This window comes from Echinops telfairi, unplaced genomic scaffold (assembly GCF_000313985.2).
Source record: "Echinops telfairi isolate 266 unplaced genomic scaffold, ASM31398v2 ScPeMD7_7400;HRSCAF=8409, whole genome shotgun sequence".
Classification (NCBI taxonomy): domain Eukaryota; kingdom Metazoa; phylum Chordata; class Mammalia; order Afrosoricida; family Tenrecidae; genus Echinops; species Echinops telfairi.
Genome location: NW_022111300.1, coordinates 17,560,236 through 17,575,212, shown reverse-complemented (window position 1 = coordinate 17,575,212; position 14,977 = coordinate 17,560,236). Strand labels below are relative to the sequence as shown.

At 42.0% G+C, this 14,977-nt stretch overlaps 1 protein-coding gene across 1 annotated transcript in view; it reads left to right on the top strand.

The window, feature by feature from the left end:
• The window catches only part of LOC101653138 (desmocollin-3), a 41,792-nt gene that overhangs the window by 3,214 nt on the left and 23,601 nt on the right, over positions 1–14,977 (top strand). The window contains exons 2-5 of the mRNA XM_004702925.1: positions 3,879–3,963; positions 6,398–6,597; positions 7,901–8,020; positions 13,895–14,050. Coding sequence (XP_004702982.1) covers positions 3,879–3,963; positions 6,398–6,597; positions 7,901–8,020; positions 13,895–14,050 — 561 coding nt within the window. The remainder of the gene's footprint in view (positions 1–3,878; positions 3,964–6,397; positions 6,598–7,900; positions 8,021–13,894; positions 14,051–14,977) is intronic.

Sequence of the window (14,977 nt, the reverse complement as noted above, 5' to 3'; positions counted from 1 at the left end):
CACCCCCCCACCCCCGGCGTCACTGTGAGTTTGGTCTGGCTTGTTTTTTGGTCTATCCTACAAATGATCTGTAGTTGAAACCCTGTCACTTCTCTAAAAGGGCTCATTTGCAAAATGAGCTAAACTAGTGTTTTCCTTTTTTTATTTTTTAACATTTGGTGGGGATGGGGTTGGGGGAGGTGGAGCTCTCCCCACTGGGGAGATATCAACTCTATCTGGAATCTTTGAGGACAAGTGGACATTCTATCACTCCAGATTTTATAAACTAACCAACTACCATCAAGTCAGTTCTGAATCATGGCGACCCTCCAGACAGAGAGACGTTCCTTAGGTTTCCAAGACCGTCCGTCTTTCCTGGAAGAGAGAGACACCCGACTATCACTCACTGCTCCACTGGGGCTCCTGATCACCAGTTCATAAGGATGGTATGACATCCTCACCAAAAACACATTTTTGCCCTTAATTAATGAATCGTTTTAAAAATAAAAGCTAGTCCAATGATGCTTACTATCCTTTACATTAGTTTAAAAAAAGCACCTAAAAAAAAGCAAATAAAGGCACTAAATGAGAGCCAGTTTCTTTGAGAACCATTTTCTTTCTTTTCTTTTTTAATCCTTCTGTTGGGAGCTCTTACAGATATCATAACATTCCTTAGTGCCATCACCTCACGTAGTATTGTACAATGGCTACCACAATCCGTTTCAGAACATTTTCTTTCATCTTTCGAGCTCTTTGATATCAGCTCTCCCACCCCCACTCTACCCCCCAGGAACTCTTATTTTATGTATGTATTTATGCCAGATCTTACACATGCAATATAGCCATTCACATACAATTCTGTTGTTGGATCCCACCGAGGGGGTGCTATATGGTCATCGGTGCTATCAGCTCCCTATTTCCCCCACCCTTCTTCCCCTCACCCTCAGGGAACCTTTACTTATGTTACTGTGAAAACCATTTTCTTAAGGGAGTGTACATACAAGTTTGTATTTAGATCTGCGTATTACATTGACTGCCTTTTAAAAAAGAAGTGGTTGCTATTCATATTGAGATCATTGTTATAGCGCAAAGCACCCTCTGAATTCTTAAATGTAAGCTCGTGTCGTTTTTGTAATCCCGTTTCAATTTCTTGGCAGTTGGTATTCTATATATGGCATCTGCGGGGACTTGTGGTTCACACTTTTCATTTAATGAGACTGTGTTATAACACTGTTTGGTTAGAAGAATATTTGGAAAATGTACCTATGTGTGGAGAATACAGAGAAATAATTCTTAAAAGTTTAACTTTGTTGTGTTAAGAATTTGAAAGGAAGTATTTCCTTTTAGCAAGAGGTTACAGCCACAGGAGAAATGTTTACAAATTTGTAAGTGTTGTGCTCAGTCGGGAAGGGCCCTTTAATTTTCAGCTGCTGCAAGGTGTTCCATTCTGCAGCCCCATTTTTTCTACTGAAAAGTAAAATAAATTGAATTTACTGTCATTGATGCCAACGCATAGTGACCCTGTGAGCGGGTAGAAGTGCCAAGCAGGGTTTCTGGGGCTGTAACTCTCTGTGGGAGCTTCCTCTTACTGCTGTCAGTTTACAAAGCTGGCCTTGTGCATTTGGTCTCACTAGGTGGAGCCAATGGTTAAAGTTCTCAGTGGCTACCCAAACGGTTGGCAGTTTTGAGTTTACCCAGATGTTCCGTGGAAGAAAGGGCTGGCAATTTAGTTACCAAAACGTTGGCCATTAAAAAAGTCTGGAGAGCACTGTTCTACTCTGACACAGTGGAATCACCATACGTTGGAATTGGCTCCCCATTAGCTAATAGTGGTAGAAAGAACATGAAGATGTTCCTGCTTATGTCTTTTGATACAGCAATTTCTCTTGCAGGTACACATTCTATTACTGAGCATGTACAAGGCAATATTGCTTGCATATGGGGTGGGGGTGAGGGTGGGGAGAAAACAATATAAATGCCCATGAAGAAGGGAATGATCAAATGACTCATATGTGTATAAGAAAGAGCTTTATATAAAGAATAATTGTATATTAAGAAAAAATCCCAGCCTGGTCCAGATCAAGTCCATAAGTCTGATATTAGCCTGTATGTCTAATACCAATCTATAAAGTCCTCTTTAGACTCACCAAACACTTGCAATGATGCTGAATGCAGGAAGATCACAGGCCAGTGGGTGGGAAGTCTTGTGGATCCATTGTAAACATCTCAGCACTGGGAGGGGTCTCCATGTGGCTCCTTCAGCTCAGGGCCATGCCTCCCATGGAGTCCACTTGTGACCTGCTGTTTAGTGCCCCTAAATGAGGTCATCAAGCTGCAACCTGATTGACAGGCTAAACTCTACCTTTTGTGTGTGGTGTGAGATATGGGTCCAAAATTAATTTTTTTTTTGCATGAGAATATTCATTTGTCTAAGCCCATTTACTGAAAAGGGTATGTCTTTCCCATGAATTTTCTGGGCATCATTTTAAAAAATCAGTTAATTTTTAATTCAAGAGTTTCTTTCAGGGCTTTTAGTTTTGTTATCTTTGTCTACATGTTTATTCTTAGAACAGCACCACCCTGTCGTGGTTACTGCAATTTTTTTTCTGTTCTCTCTTTTTTATTTTTAATCATTTTAGTAGGGGCTCATACAACTCTCATCACAATCCACACATACATCAATTGTGTAAAGAGCATTTGTACATTCATTGCCCTCATCATTCTCAAAACATTTCCTCTCCACTCAAGCCCCCGGCACCAGGTCCTCATTTTTCCCCTCCCTCCCCGCTCTCCCCTCCCCCATGTGCCCTTGATAATTTATAAATTGTTATTTTGTCATATCTTGCCCTGTCTGACATCTCCCTCCACCCACTCGTTTGTTGTCTGTTCCCCAGGGAGGAGGTCACATATAGTTCTTTGTAATCGGTTCCCTCTTTCCAACCCACTCTCCCTCTACCCTCCCATATCGCCACTCACACCACTGGTCCTGATGGGGTCATTCGCCCTGGATTCCCTGTATTTCCAGCTCCCATCTGCACCAGTGTACATGCTCTGGTCTAGCCAGACTTGCAAGGTAGAATTCGGATCATGACAGTGGGAGAGGAGGAAACATTTAGGAACTAGAGGAAAGTTGTATTTTTCATCTTTGCTACATCGCACCCTGACTGGCTCATCTCCTACCCCCACCCCCACCCCACACCCCTCTGCAATTTTGCATCACTCTGTGTTTGTTTTGAAATCAGGGAGTGTAAATTCTCAAACTTTACACTTTTTCACAATTATTTGGTCAGTTACTTTTGTATAAGCATCAGTTTGTCTATTTTGATTTCGGACACTCTATTTACAGGAGTCGAAAGACTGGTCTTTCCCCTGCACAGTGGCTGGAGTTTTCCCACTGCAGGCCGTAGGGTTAGCAGCTCATACTAACCACTATACCACCAGGGCTTCTTATAGAAGAATCCAATGGATTTTTATATAACGATGGTATATCTTGAAACTTTATGGAATGCATTTACAATTTGTTTCAGTTTTAGTTGATTGCTTAAGATTTTCATGCCATTATCAAATAGTAGCAGTTTTACTTTATATCTCATTTCTTTGTTGGATTGTCCTGGCTAGAAGTTCAAGTGTAATGTTGAATTGAAAAGATGAAAGCGGTTACTAATCTTGTTCTTGATCTTAGGGGAGGGCATTCTGCTTTGTCCTGTACATATGATGCGCTATGTTTATCCGACATGCTCTTTATCATGCTGCACACAATTTCTTTTATTCTTTATTTATTTGTTATTGTTTTTCATCACAAATGAGCATTCGGTTTTGTCAATGTTTCTGTATTTATTGAGATGACCATAGGGTTTCTCTTGTTTATTCTATCCTCAATGTACTCTTTCTTACTCTAGGTCTTCTGTTTTGCCTGTGAAGCCTGCAAAAATGTGATCTTTAGAACACCCTCAAATTTAGAGGCAGATAAGATGATCGGCAAAGGTGAGATGTTTTTAAAATGGGTTTTAGGAATCGATATTCAGGGTTTCTGGGGTGGAGAGCAGGCACAGCACCCAGTCTTTGCCATTTGCAGTTGGCTGACTGCTTATGAGCAAATGAAAGTTAAGATAGTTACATTTTTTTAAAGCATACTTCTGTTCTTTATCAATCTCTTTAACTCTGTAGCTTATTCCAGGGCAAATGCTCTAATCCATGTTCTCATAGCTATTTGCTTGTGTTTTAACTGTTTAAAAATGATATAAAATATCTTATGTAATATATATTATTTTTATTATTCCAGAATTCTAAGCATTAGAGAAATAGAGCTAAGGAGCTGTGGGGATCAGGGTTGTCGTTTTATCCGAGCTACAGTTACATTGGGAAAGAGATGTCAAGTCATGGCATCCAAACTGAACTTAATATAGATTTCCCAGTGGGAAGCCAGGGGACCATGACTTTTCCCATCAGCTGGAAAAGCTGACCCAAGGAAGTTTCCAGGTGAATTTAGGGAATGCTGGGGACAAGCGTGTTTGTTGTTGTTTGTGAATGGCCATTTGCCTCAGTAATTCCAAATCTATTTTTTCAACCCACTGCTCCATTTCTGGTTAAAGTCACTCATGTGGGGATAGATCATAAACTAACATTTACCCAAACAGATGAAAATGAAAGAAATATCATTCCTAAAGATATTCAGTTCTCAGTCAAGCCACTGAGAATGCTGGCTCAGCCAATGTGTTAGACAGGGTTCTCTAGAGAAACAAAACCAGAATTCTAATAATTATATATATATTTATACAGATAGATACATAAATAAAAAATAAACAATTAATTAAATTATAAAGCAGTACAAATGGCTCAGTGCAACTCACTCCCGTGAGACATTTGTGAGACACTGGCAGTCCTTCAAGTTTTGAGGGCCTCCTCTGTAGAGCAATTCAGGCTATCTGGGCACAGGCAACAAACAGCAAGGCAGGTCACCAACAGGCAGCCAGATGACAGGGTCTGACAGTCCCCAGCTCAAGAGATGTAAATTCCAAAGGTATGGCGAAGCAAGTCTTGAAGGAAGTTCAAATTACAGTGACACAGTCCATGGGTTAGGTGTCCCACAGGTTGTGTGGCTTGCAAATTGGGGCAAAGAACAAGAACAAACAAGGCAGCTGCATACTGGTCTGACAATCAAAGAGTAAGAGACAAAAAAGGCAAGGCTTGCTGAGCCATTTATCTCTCTGCCCTTCAATTAATCCCATATGTGTTTATTGACCAGGTTGGCACAATACCTAACTACCTCAATAATAAAATGTGTTAGTCTCGGTACTTTAGAGAAACAAATCCACAGAAACTCATGTATAAGAGAGAGTTTTATGTGAAGGGTAAGTGCACATCAAGAAAACATCCCAACCCAGTTCTTCCCAAGCCCACAAGTCCAACATTAACCTATTAACCTATTTTCCAACACCAATCCACAAAGTCCTCCTCCATCGCACAAAACACACACTCTGATGCCGACTGCAGGAGGAAAGCTGAATCAGTGAATGTGTAAGCATCTCAGCGCTGGCAGGGGTCTCCACACGGCTGCTCCAGCACCCAGAGCTGCATCGGGATAGATCCATGAAACTTCTTGGGGATGTCTTGCAGAAAGTGAGCCTTGCCAGCTGAAGCAGGGAACTGGCTATGGCAGCCACACCCTGATCCGACCATCACAAAGCAAGAGACTCGAGAACTAGAAAGGCGAGGCTTACTGAGCCATTACCCTCCGCCCTTCAATTAACCCCACATGTGTTTATTGGCCAGGTTGACATGTCAGCCAACTTGACATAAAACTTGAATTGTCACACTACCTTTTACTAGAGAGCACAATTCTTAAGGCTGTAAGACTAGGAGTAGAGCCTGGAAATCTTAGACCCAGAAAGAATTGTAGACCTCAAGGGCAAAGTATGCAGAAAGAAGTCAGTGGAACTTCAAAGATAGACTTTCCTTACTTGACCATCCTGCATAGCTCCTTTCCCCCATTCTTCTTTAGGTTATGTGCATTTCTTAAAAGATTCTAGCTGAATGGTAGGTATATCACAAAAGAAACAGATTGTGTTATTAAGGAAAATTTTTATTTTTTTTTTCAGGCTGGGGGTGGTATAAACTCTATTTTGTCACAATAGTAATATACACACCATCTTTAATAGGAAACTAATTTTCATAAGCCCCTTAGATGCATCTATAGTTTAGAACACCTCATTGAATAGAAGAATATAATCAAGAATTCTTAGTTTTTAAACTGGATTTTTCATTTCTTTTTACAAATGTAAAAAAAATGATAAGCTATTTGGCAAATAGCGTGTAAGCTTATTTCATTGCACTTCGTGGTTTAAAAGAAGAGTGTGTAAATTATTTTTATTGCATTGTGTGTGTTCCTACTTTGCAACTTAGAGATTTTCCCTTGCAGTTAATTTGAAAGAATGTCTCCAGTCTGCAGACATCGTTAGGTTGAGTGACCCTGATTTCAGAGTTCTGGATGATGGGGCGATATTCACCACCAGAGATGTTGTGCTCACTGATGAGAAAAGATCATTCACCATATTGCTGTCTGACACGAAGAAACAGATGCAGAAGCACATCACTGTGCTCCTGAAACATCAAAAGAAGGTATTCAAATATCCCATTGATACTTTGAGGCACTTTAAAAAAAACTGAAATTTTTAAATTAAAATTTATAAAGAGGATCAGAGGCTCCATAAGGATGTCTTTTCAGCATTTTCTTTCTCCCTTCGGCCTACCTGACATATTTATTTATTTCTCTTCCTTTTCTTATTTAAACTGCCTACACACTGGTTTTGGACTTCGGTTTGTTAAATTTATTAAACACCTTTATTTGTTAAAGCTACCTCGCCCAGCCGAATCCATGAGTTGGTGTCTTAGTGACAGTTTGGTCACCCCTCTATTATAATATTTAGTTTTGTAAATTAAGGCAAACAGTTTTACTATAGTTACATGAGAACATAACTTCATCTCATTTGTGCGTGTAGCCTCTGGATTATGACTGCGTACCTCGCGCGAGTCAGTAGCTGTGTGCAGATTCATGATAAGCGCAGTGGTCCCAGGGAATACGAAGTCACTTACAAATGCTAAAATGGTTCGGATGCTAACAGAGGATGCAAACACTGGGAAATATGCGACTTAAGGCATAGATCGCATTGAACGCACTACTGACCAGAGATTTCCGACCACAGTTCTTGATTCCATGCCCTGGAGAATGCCAATATGAAATTGTCACAAAACGGAGAAAAGGTTCAGACACAGCAGAAAGTTCAGTGTAACTTTCTGGAGTAGTGCTGGGCTCTATCGTCTGAAGGGCCTGTGGCTAGTGCCGCTTTGAATAACCTTGTTTTAAAAAAATGTAGTTAACAATAACTCTGTAAGACTGATGGTGACTCTATTGGATCAGGCAAACAGAGCACTTAGACAAGGAAGAACACATATTTTGTTTCCTTCTGGTCTGCCTGAGATTGGGAAGCATCATAAGAGAGAACTGGTAATGTTTTCTATCACTCCAGAGAGGATGTATTTCTATTATTTTCTAGCAGTGTAATCAAGAGGGTAACTGATGATTTTCCTCACCTGGACTCATGACCAGTGTTGTTGTTGGGGGTAGGAGCCACCTATCCGAGAGCCTCCATGCAGCACTAAGAAACAGGGCCCTGCCCAGAGCCAGGAGGAAAACGTTTAAAAGCACAATTCTCTAATGTCTGAAATCTTTAAAAATCGAGTACCTCCTTTCTTGCCCTTCTAATACGCAAAGACCTGCTTATCTGCTCTTCAGCTGCATTAAGGGGACCCTGGAGGCTGGGCCTTCTGTGAGACGGTAGGTTTATGGGCTTTCTACTGTTCTAACAAAATAGACTGTGGTGCTTTGGTTTACTTATAGCATTTGTATTTTTTCCAACTTTAGGTTCTGCGGAAAAGGCATACAAAAGAGACTGTCCTCAGACGTGCCAAAAGGAGATGGGCACCAATTCCTTGTTCAATGCAGGAGAATTCCTTGGGCCCTTTTCCGTTATTTCTTCAACAAGTAGGTTTTCCATTTCTTCAGATTGGGAGTGCTTTAATTTCAAGAGTGTCTTTTGTTCAGGCTTTAAACATAAATCGTAAGCAGATTGCATGAAAGATGTTCATGAAATATTATAAAAGTGAATGAAAAGAAAATTACTACCTAAAATTACAATGTTATGAGAATGAATTTGTAGCCACTGATTGATCTTTACTCAGTCTGGAATCCTGGGTGATAAAAAATGGCCAAGTGCTTAGCTGCAAACCAAATGTTGGTAGTTCAAATCCACCCAGAGTTGCCTCCAAAGAAAGTATCTACTTCTGAATGGTTACAAGCACTGGAAACTCTGGAGCACAGAGAATTTCTACTGTAAAGGATGTGGGGTTGCCAAAAACTGGGATGAGCTAAAAGGCAACCAGAATTCATTCATTCATTCATTCATTCATTCATTTAACAGATAGTTATCAAATTCCTCCTATATTCTGGAGAAAGCACTGCCCTACAAATGGCAGGTAGAAATAAATGTCATCATGGTTCTTGCTGTCATACAATTTACTAGCCTAGTAGTTGAACTAGAAGTCAGCAAATAATTTACAAAGTCAAAAGTGGTAGTTGTTCTTATTATAGAGATGCAGATGTCGTGATCTGGAATCACCTTGGATGGATACTGAGGTAGTTAGTTTATTGTGCCAACCTGGCCGATAAACACATGTGGAGTTAATTGAAGGCGGAGGGATAAATGGCTCAGTGAGCCTCACCTTTTGAGTTCTCGGGTCTCTTGCTTTCTGAGGGTCGTACTAGGGTGTAGCTGCCTTAGCCAGTTCCCTGCTTTAGCTGGCAAGGCTTACTTGCTGCAAGACATCCCTGAGGAGAAACCACATGGACCTACCCCGATGCGGCCCTGGGTGCTGGAGTACCCGTGTGGAGACCCCTGCCAGCGCTGAGATGCTTACACATTTACTGACTCGGCTTTCCTCCTGCAGTCGGCATCGTTGTGTCTGTTTTGTGAAATGGAGGAGGACTTTGTGGACTGGTGTTGGACATATGGGTTAATGTTGGACTTGTGGGCTTAGGCAGCACTAGGTTGGGATGTTTTCTTGATGTGCACTTTAACCTTTATATAAAACTCTCTCTTTTACATGAGTTTCTGTGGATTTGCTTTTCTAAAGTACGCAGACTAACACAGATACCAAGTCCTGGGGTGAAGGGGGGTATACAACAAGATAAGACTTAGGGGAAGGAATGTCTGAGCTGAATTCAGAACTCTGGAAAGGGTTGCATATAAACAATTGTGAAAAAGAGGAGTGTGCAGAGGTAAAAGAGGACATGCCTCCTTAGCAGAATTCTGGGTAGCCAATCATCTTGGGTATGATGGGGAGAATGAGTCTCTGGATGGTACAAATGGGTAAGCATTGGACTATTAACTCAAAGGTTGGTAGTTTAATCCCACCCAGCCAAAGGCATTGTGGGAGAAAGGCCTGGCCATCTGTAATGAAAGATTATAGCCATGAAAACCTTAAGTACTAAGAAACCTAATACTACTCTAGTGCACATGACATGCCATGTATTAAAATTGACGCATAAGCAAATTTGTAGTTGTTGCTGTCAGTTTGATGGAAACAGAGCAGGAAATGAGGCAGAAGGGGCATCTAGGTGTCAAAGTGAACTGGACTATGTGTGATATGCTAGGATGTTAAAATTTATCCTAAAATCCAGTGGAGATTTTTAAGCAGGGAATGCTTAAATCTTTATCAAGATGACTCATTTGAAATCTCAAAAGACAGTCCCCATAACCTCTTGCCCTGAATTTCACTAGGCCAGCAGATTCTCTCTGGTGCCACCATTTGGATTGCACCATTTTTAAGGCACCTTACTTAGACTAAGGCAAGGGGATCACTGAAAGAATTTATCTGCAGTCAGCCACTGATCTTGGAGACATGAGCAAACACATTTTGTTTGGAATAAACCAGCGCATGTATAAACTGGAAATCTAGTAGCAATGTAACGATATACATATATTCTTACTTTTTGCCTTACCAAGCCACTATCCATGTTGTTCACATGTGTGCATTTGACATAGCTAATTTCTCCCTCCTCCTTGGATACTTCTTCACTTCATTGTAGGACACTGCTCACTTGGTTTTCCACTTGTTCCTTTCCACCCCAAAATCATCCTTCCCACCCCAGGTAATGACAACTCCGTCGTTCAAGTTGTTTGGGCCTGTAGTCTGTTTAGGGAAGGTTTGGTTGTAAAAAGTGTAATTCTAAGTACAGTAAAATCAGTGAGAGCTAGAACTTGGGCGAAACAAATCTGTCAGAGAAGGAAAGCTCAAAAATTTTGTATTTAAATGGCTAGAATCGCCCCATGTCAATTACAGAAAACCCGTGTGACTCAGAAAAACCAAGGCTGTCCCATGGAGTTCTGGCTCTCACAGGCCTCACAGAGGTTTGGACGGTCAGGCTTATTATACGGTTTCAAACAGCTGACAAAATGATCGGGTGAGCTGGAGAAGTCCACTTTAGGTTGAATTTTCAGGAATGAATTACCAAGCGACACCAAGAATCAGCATCAAGGCATGTTGCTTTTCTTTCATGCTGGAAAAGAAATTAGTTCTAGAATCAATGCATCTTTCAGCTGCCAGGATACCACCCCTGTCAGGGAGCTGCTCCTACCAAGGCCTCTGCAGAACCAGGTCTTCTAGCCTCTAATCCGTGTCAGCCAACACGTTTGACTCATGGTCTGTTTCTCAAAATGCACTACACGAGGGATCACGACTGGAACATTTCCAAAGCCCGCTACAGTAAAAATAGAATTCATTCCAATGTGATATCAGAAAAATAAACAAAAATTGCAGGGGCTGCAGAATGGGAAATCCACCACATTCTGTCTCCAAATCTCATGCAAGATTGGCCATGTTTTGAGTTTGTTGTGTCTTCCCTTTCTGACGTCCACATGACGAGAAGTCACAGTGGAACATGGGTGAAATAGATGTTGAGCCTGCATCTGCCATCGCCACTCCTGCTACAGTTTACCTTTCAATACAGGCCATCATAGCTGCCTTTATGGAGATCGCCCCAAATCTGTAGAACTTGGCTTCCCTTTTTATACCACCTATTCAACCAGTTGGCAACCCTTTTGGTTGTATCTTCAAATGATATTCAGCATCTAACCATTTCTCACCAACACTTTGCCTATCACACTAGTCTAACAAACCATCATGTCCCTAGGCTTTTGGCAGTAACATTTCTAAATGGTTTTCTTAGGCTGGATTATCTAGAGAAACTAAATCCATGATGCTTGGATGTGTGTGTTTATAGAAAGAGATTTCTGTCAAGAAATGGCTCACACCATTGTAGAAGGAGGTAAATCCAGTCTGGTTCCCTCCCTGGGGCAGATGGAAGCTGAAGGCTTCTCTGGCTCCTTTAGCTGCAGGGACTGATGAACACACTCAAGAAGATGAAGCAGTGAGATCGTAAGCTAGTGGATACTGAGCTGAATGAATCTACGATCAGCTGAATGAATCCAAGCTGATGATTTCTGGGATTGGCAAATGATATAGCAGGAGGTCAATGAACCAGATGCCGGATCCGAATCCAGCAGTAGTCAGCTAGCTGTCACAAAATGGCCATTTAAACTAAGAGCAGGTCACCCCCTGAATGAAACTTTCCCAATCATAGCAAGACAATGGCCCGGTTAAGGTGGTCTATTCTCTCCAAACTGCTTGGCTGCTTCACAAGGCTACTACCATGGAGTTGACCACACTACATTAGATCATATCATGGTAGAATCCTGACCCATTGAAGTTGACATAAAACCTATCACAATGGCCTCCCTGCTCCTTCCCTTACTGAGCAACCCAGGTTAGTCTTAGCAAAGCAGATCGATTACTCCCCATCTGATTCCAGTTGAAAGCCAATGTCTCCCAGTCACCTTCAGGATATGGCCCCCGTTACTTCAATGCCCCTTCATCTCTTGTTTCTTTCCCCCTTGCCCAGTCGGCTCCAACCACCACCGCCTGCTTCTTGAACACTTCAAAGACCATGTTCACTTGGAAGTATTTCCGTGTTCCTCTGCCAGGAAGAGTCTTCCCTTGTTTATGCTCATCACTGAGTCTTATTATTTTTGTCAGTTCCCTTCTGTAAGGTACATTCCAATTGCATTCCCTTCACTTGTATATGAAACTTCCTGTTTGCCTCACCCTGGCCAACAATGGGTATGATTGTTCTTTCTTACCCGTTGAGGTAGTTTATTGTGCCAACCTGGCCGATACACACATGTGGGGTTAATTGAAGGGCAGGGGGAGAAGTGGCTTGGTCAGCCTCGCCTTTCGAGTTCTCAGGTCTCTCGTTTTGTGATGGTCAGACCAGGGGGCATCTGCCTTAGTCAGTTCCCAGCTTCGACTGGCAAGGCTGACTTCCTGCAAGACATCCCCGAAGAGAAGCCGCATGGACCTACCCCGATGCAGCCCTGAGTGCTGGAGCAGCCGTGTGGAGATCCCTGCCAGCGCTGAGATGCTTACACGTTCACTGACTCGGCTTTCCTCCTGCAGTCAGCATCATTGCATGTGTTTTATGAGATGGAGGAGGACTTTGTGGATTGGTGTTGGACATATGGGTTAATGTTGGACTTGTGAGCTTGGGCAGCACTGGGTTGGGATGTTTTCTTGATGTGCACTTACTCTTTATATAAAACTCTCTCTTATACATGAGTGTAGGGTGAAGGGAGAGGGAGATGGGGATCCCCCACAAATCATCACAGGTCTGGTAGGCGCAGTTGTACAGCGATAATAAGTGAAGATTATAGTAAAGCCATAGAGAGCATGAGAAGTAGAGGAAAGATTAGAATAATGGAGTCAGACACAATGCATGGTAGCATGCTCACTTCAGCCCCGCTTAGTGGTCCTCGTGGGGGGAACCTGGCCACAAGAGCAGGAGCAGCCTCGGAGACCGAGAACCGGGGAGAGCTCCCCTGGCCTGAGAGCCAGAGAGGGCCCCAGGAAACCAGGACCGGGGAGAGCTCTTTCTTTATTGTTAACCAAGCATTATCTCTTTAGGGGGACATGATTACAGGTAACCACACATCACCGGAAGGGGCAGTATAATAGGCATACACATTTTAGGAAGGGGATCTATGATAAGCATAAGTGTAACAGGAAGGGGATGAGCTAGGGGTGTGCCCATAAGAATGGGAAGGTCTAGGGGTATACATGTGACAAGATGGGTGGACCCTAGATTCATGATGGCAGCCTAACTTTGGTCATCCTTGGGCAGGTTTGACTTCTCTGGTGTCTCCTATAAGGAAACAGACAACTATCCTTATCAGAAGGGAGTGGGCCCTACTTGTTGTGGGATAAACAGTGGTGTCTGCTTGGTCTAGATGGCTGATAGCTCTTAGGGAGAATGACCCCTAATCCACTCCTGATGACCTCCAAGTGTACAGTCTTTCTCAAGCAGCTATAAGTCTGGCATATATTTGGGGGAGATAGCTTGAGAGAAATCCTTCTGTTTCCCATACATGAGTTTCTGTGGATTTGTTTCTCTAAAGTACACAGACTAACACACCTGTGTCTTATCAATAGATGGGAAATGATGCCTTATTGTTTCATGTGAACTTAAAAAAAATAATTACCACTTATATTGATTGTTTTTTACTGAGCTACCCAGGTTAGTCTTAGCAAAGACTAAGAAGCTTTTAAATGTCTTTTGCCAAATGCGTCTTACTACTTATTACCCATTTTTATATTTGTGTGTCAGTAAATTGACAAATGTGATAATTTATTGAAATTCTGCTTCTAAAATAAACATACAAATGGATCATCCACTTTTTTCTAAAATAGCAGTTTTCACTGAATTTAGTTATAATTTCATGGCATATTTTTTTTGTTTTTCCTTTAGGTTCAATCTGATGCAGCTCAGAACTATACAATCTTCTACTCAATACGTGGGCGTGGAGTTGACCAAGAGCCTTTAGATTTGTTTTACATAGACAAACACACTGGGAATCTGTATTGTACTAAGCCTGTGGATCGTGAGGAATATGATGTTTTTGATGTAAGAGTTTTGTTGATATAAATAAAAATATATAATTATATTGATAGAAACTTTCAGTGATGAAGCTCTTTCTTCTGCTCTTCACTCCACAATTGGAGTCTCTATTCTTGTCTCCTTGGCACTCTCTTCTTTGAGTGCAGGGCATCTTAACCTGAAAGGCAAGTAGGAAAATAGTGACGCCATGGATTGGGACTCTTGCTCTGCTCCCCCACCCCACTCCACCCTTTGCTCAGCATTCTGTAGCTAGACGTGAAGTGAAGAAAAAAAAGCTTCATTATATTTGAATGTCTATTTCAGTAAGATGGTTTTTCTCGTGAGCTATTCTCTCTGCTGTCTGGCACATTGTCCTCTCTTCAGACCACATCCATGGTCGATCAGAAGGATCCTCTTTTTTCCCTCTCATCTAATTGTTGTTTTTTCTTTTTCCCCATATGTGATTCTCTAACAATAACTACCTGAAGACTAGACAAAGCCAAACAAGAGCTGTTTCCATCAAATCAAGTATGGCCCCTAGCAGCTCTATAGGGACAGAGTAGAAGGCCTCATTGGGTTCCCAAGGCTGTCAATTTTCCAGAAGTGAATGGCCACACCTTGCTCCTGTGGTGGGAGCTGTGGGTTCCACGCACGTTTTGGTTGTCAGCTGAGTGCCTATGCACTCCTCCACCAGGCTCCTGAGGATGAGAGAGTGAAACATACCGGGAAGAACTGTTGTAAACCAGGGTGAATTTCTGCTATGGATGAGGTTACAGTCAATGAGGAATGACTCAGATAACTTTCAGTTTAATATGGAAAATACGACTGAGTCATGAGGAGCCCTGGTGACAAAATGGCTAAGTGATCAATGGCTAACAAAAGGACGATGGTGGAAACCCATCCAGCCATGCCAAGAAAGAAAGATCTGGCAACCTACTCCTCAAAATCGACAGC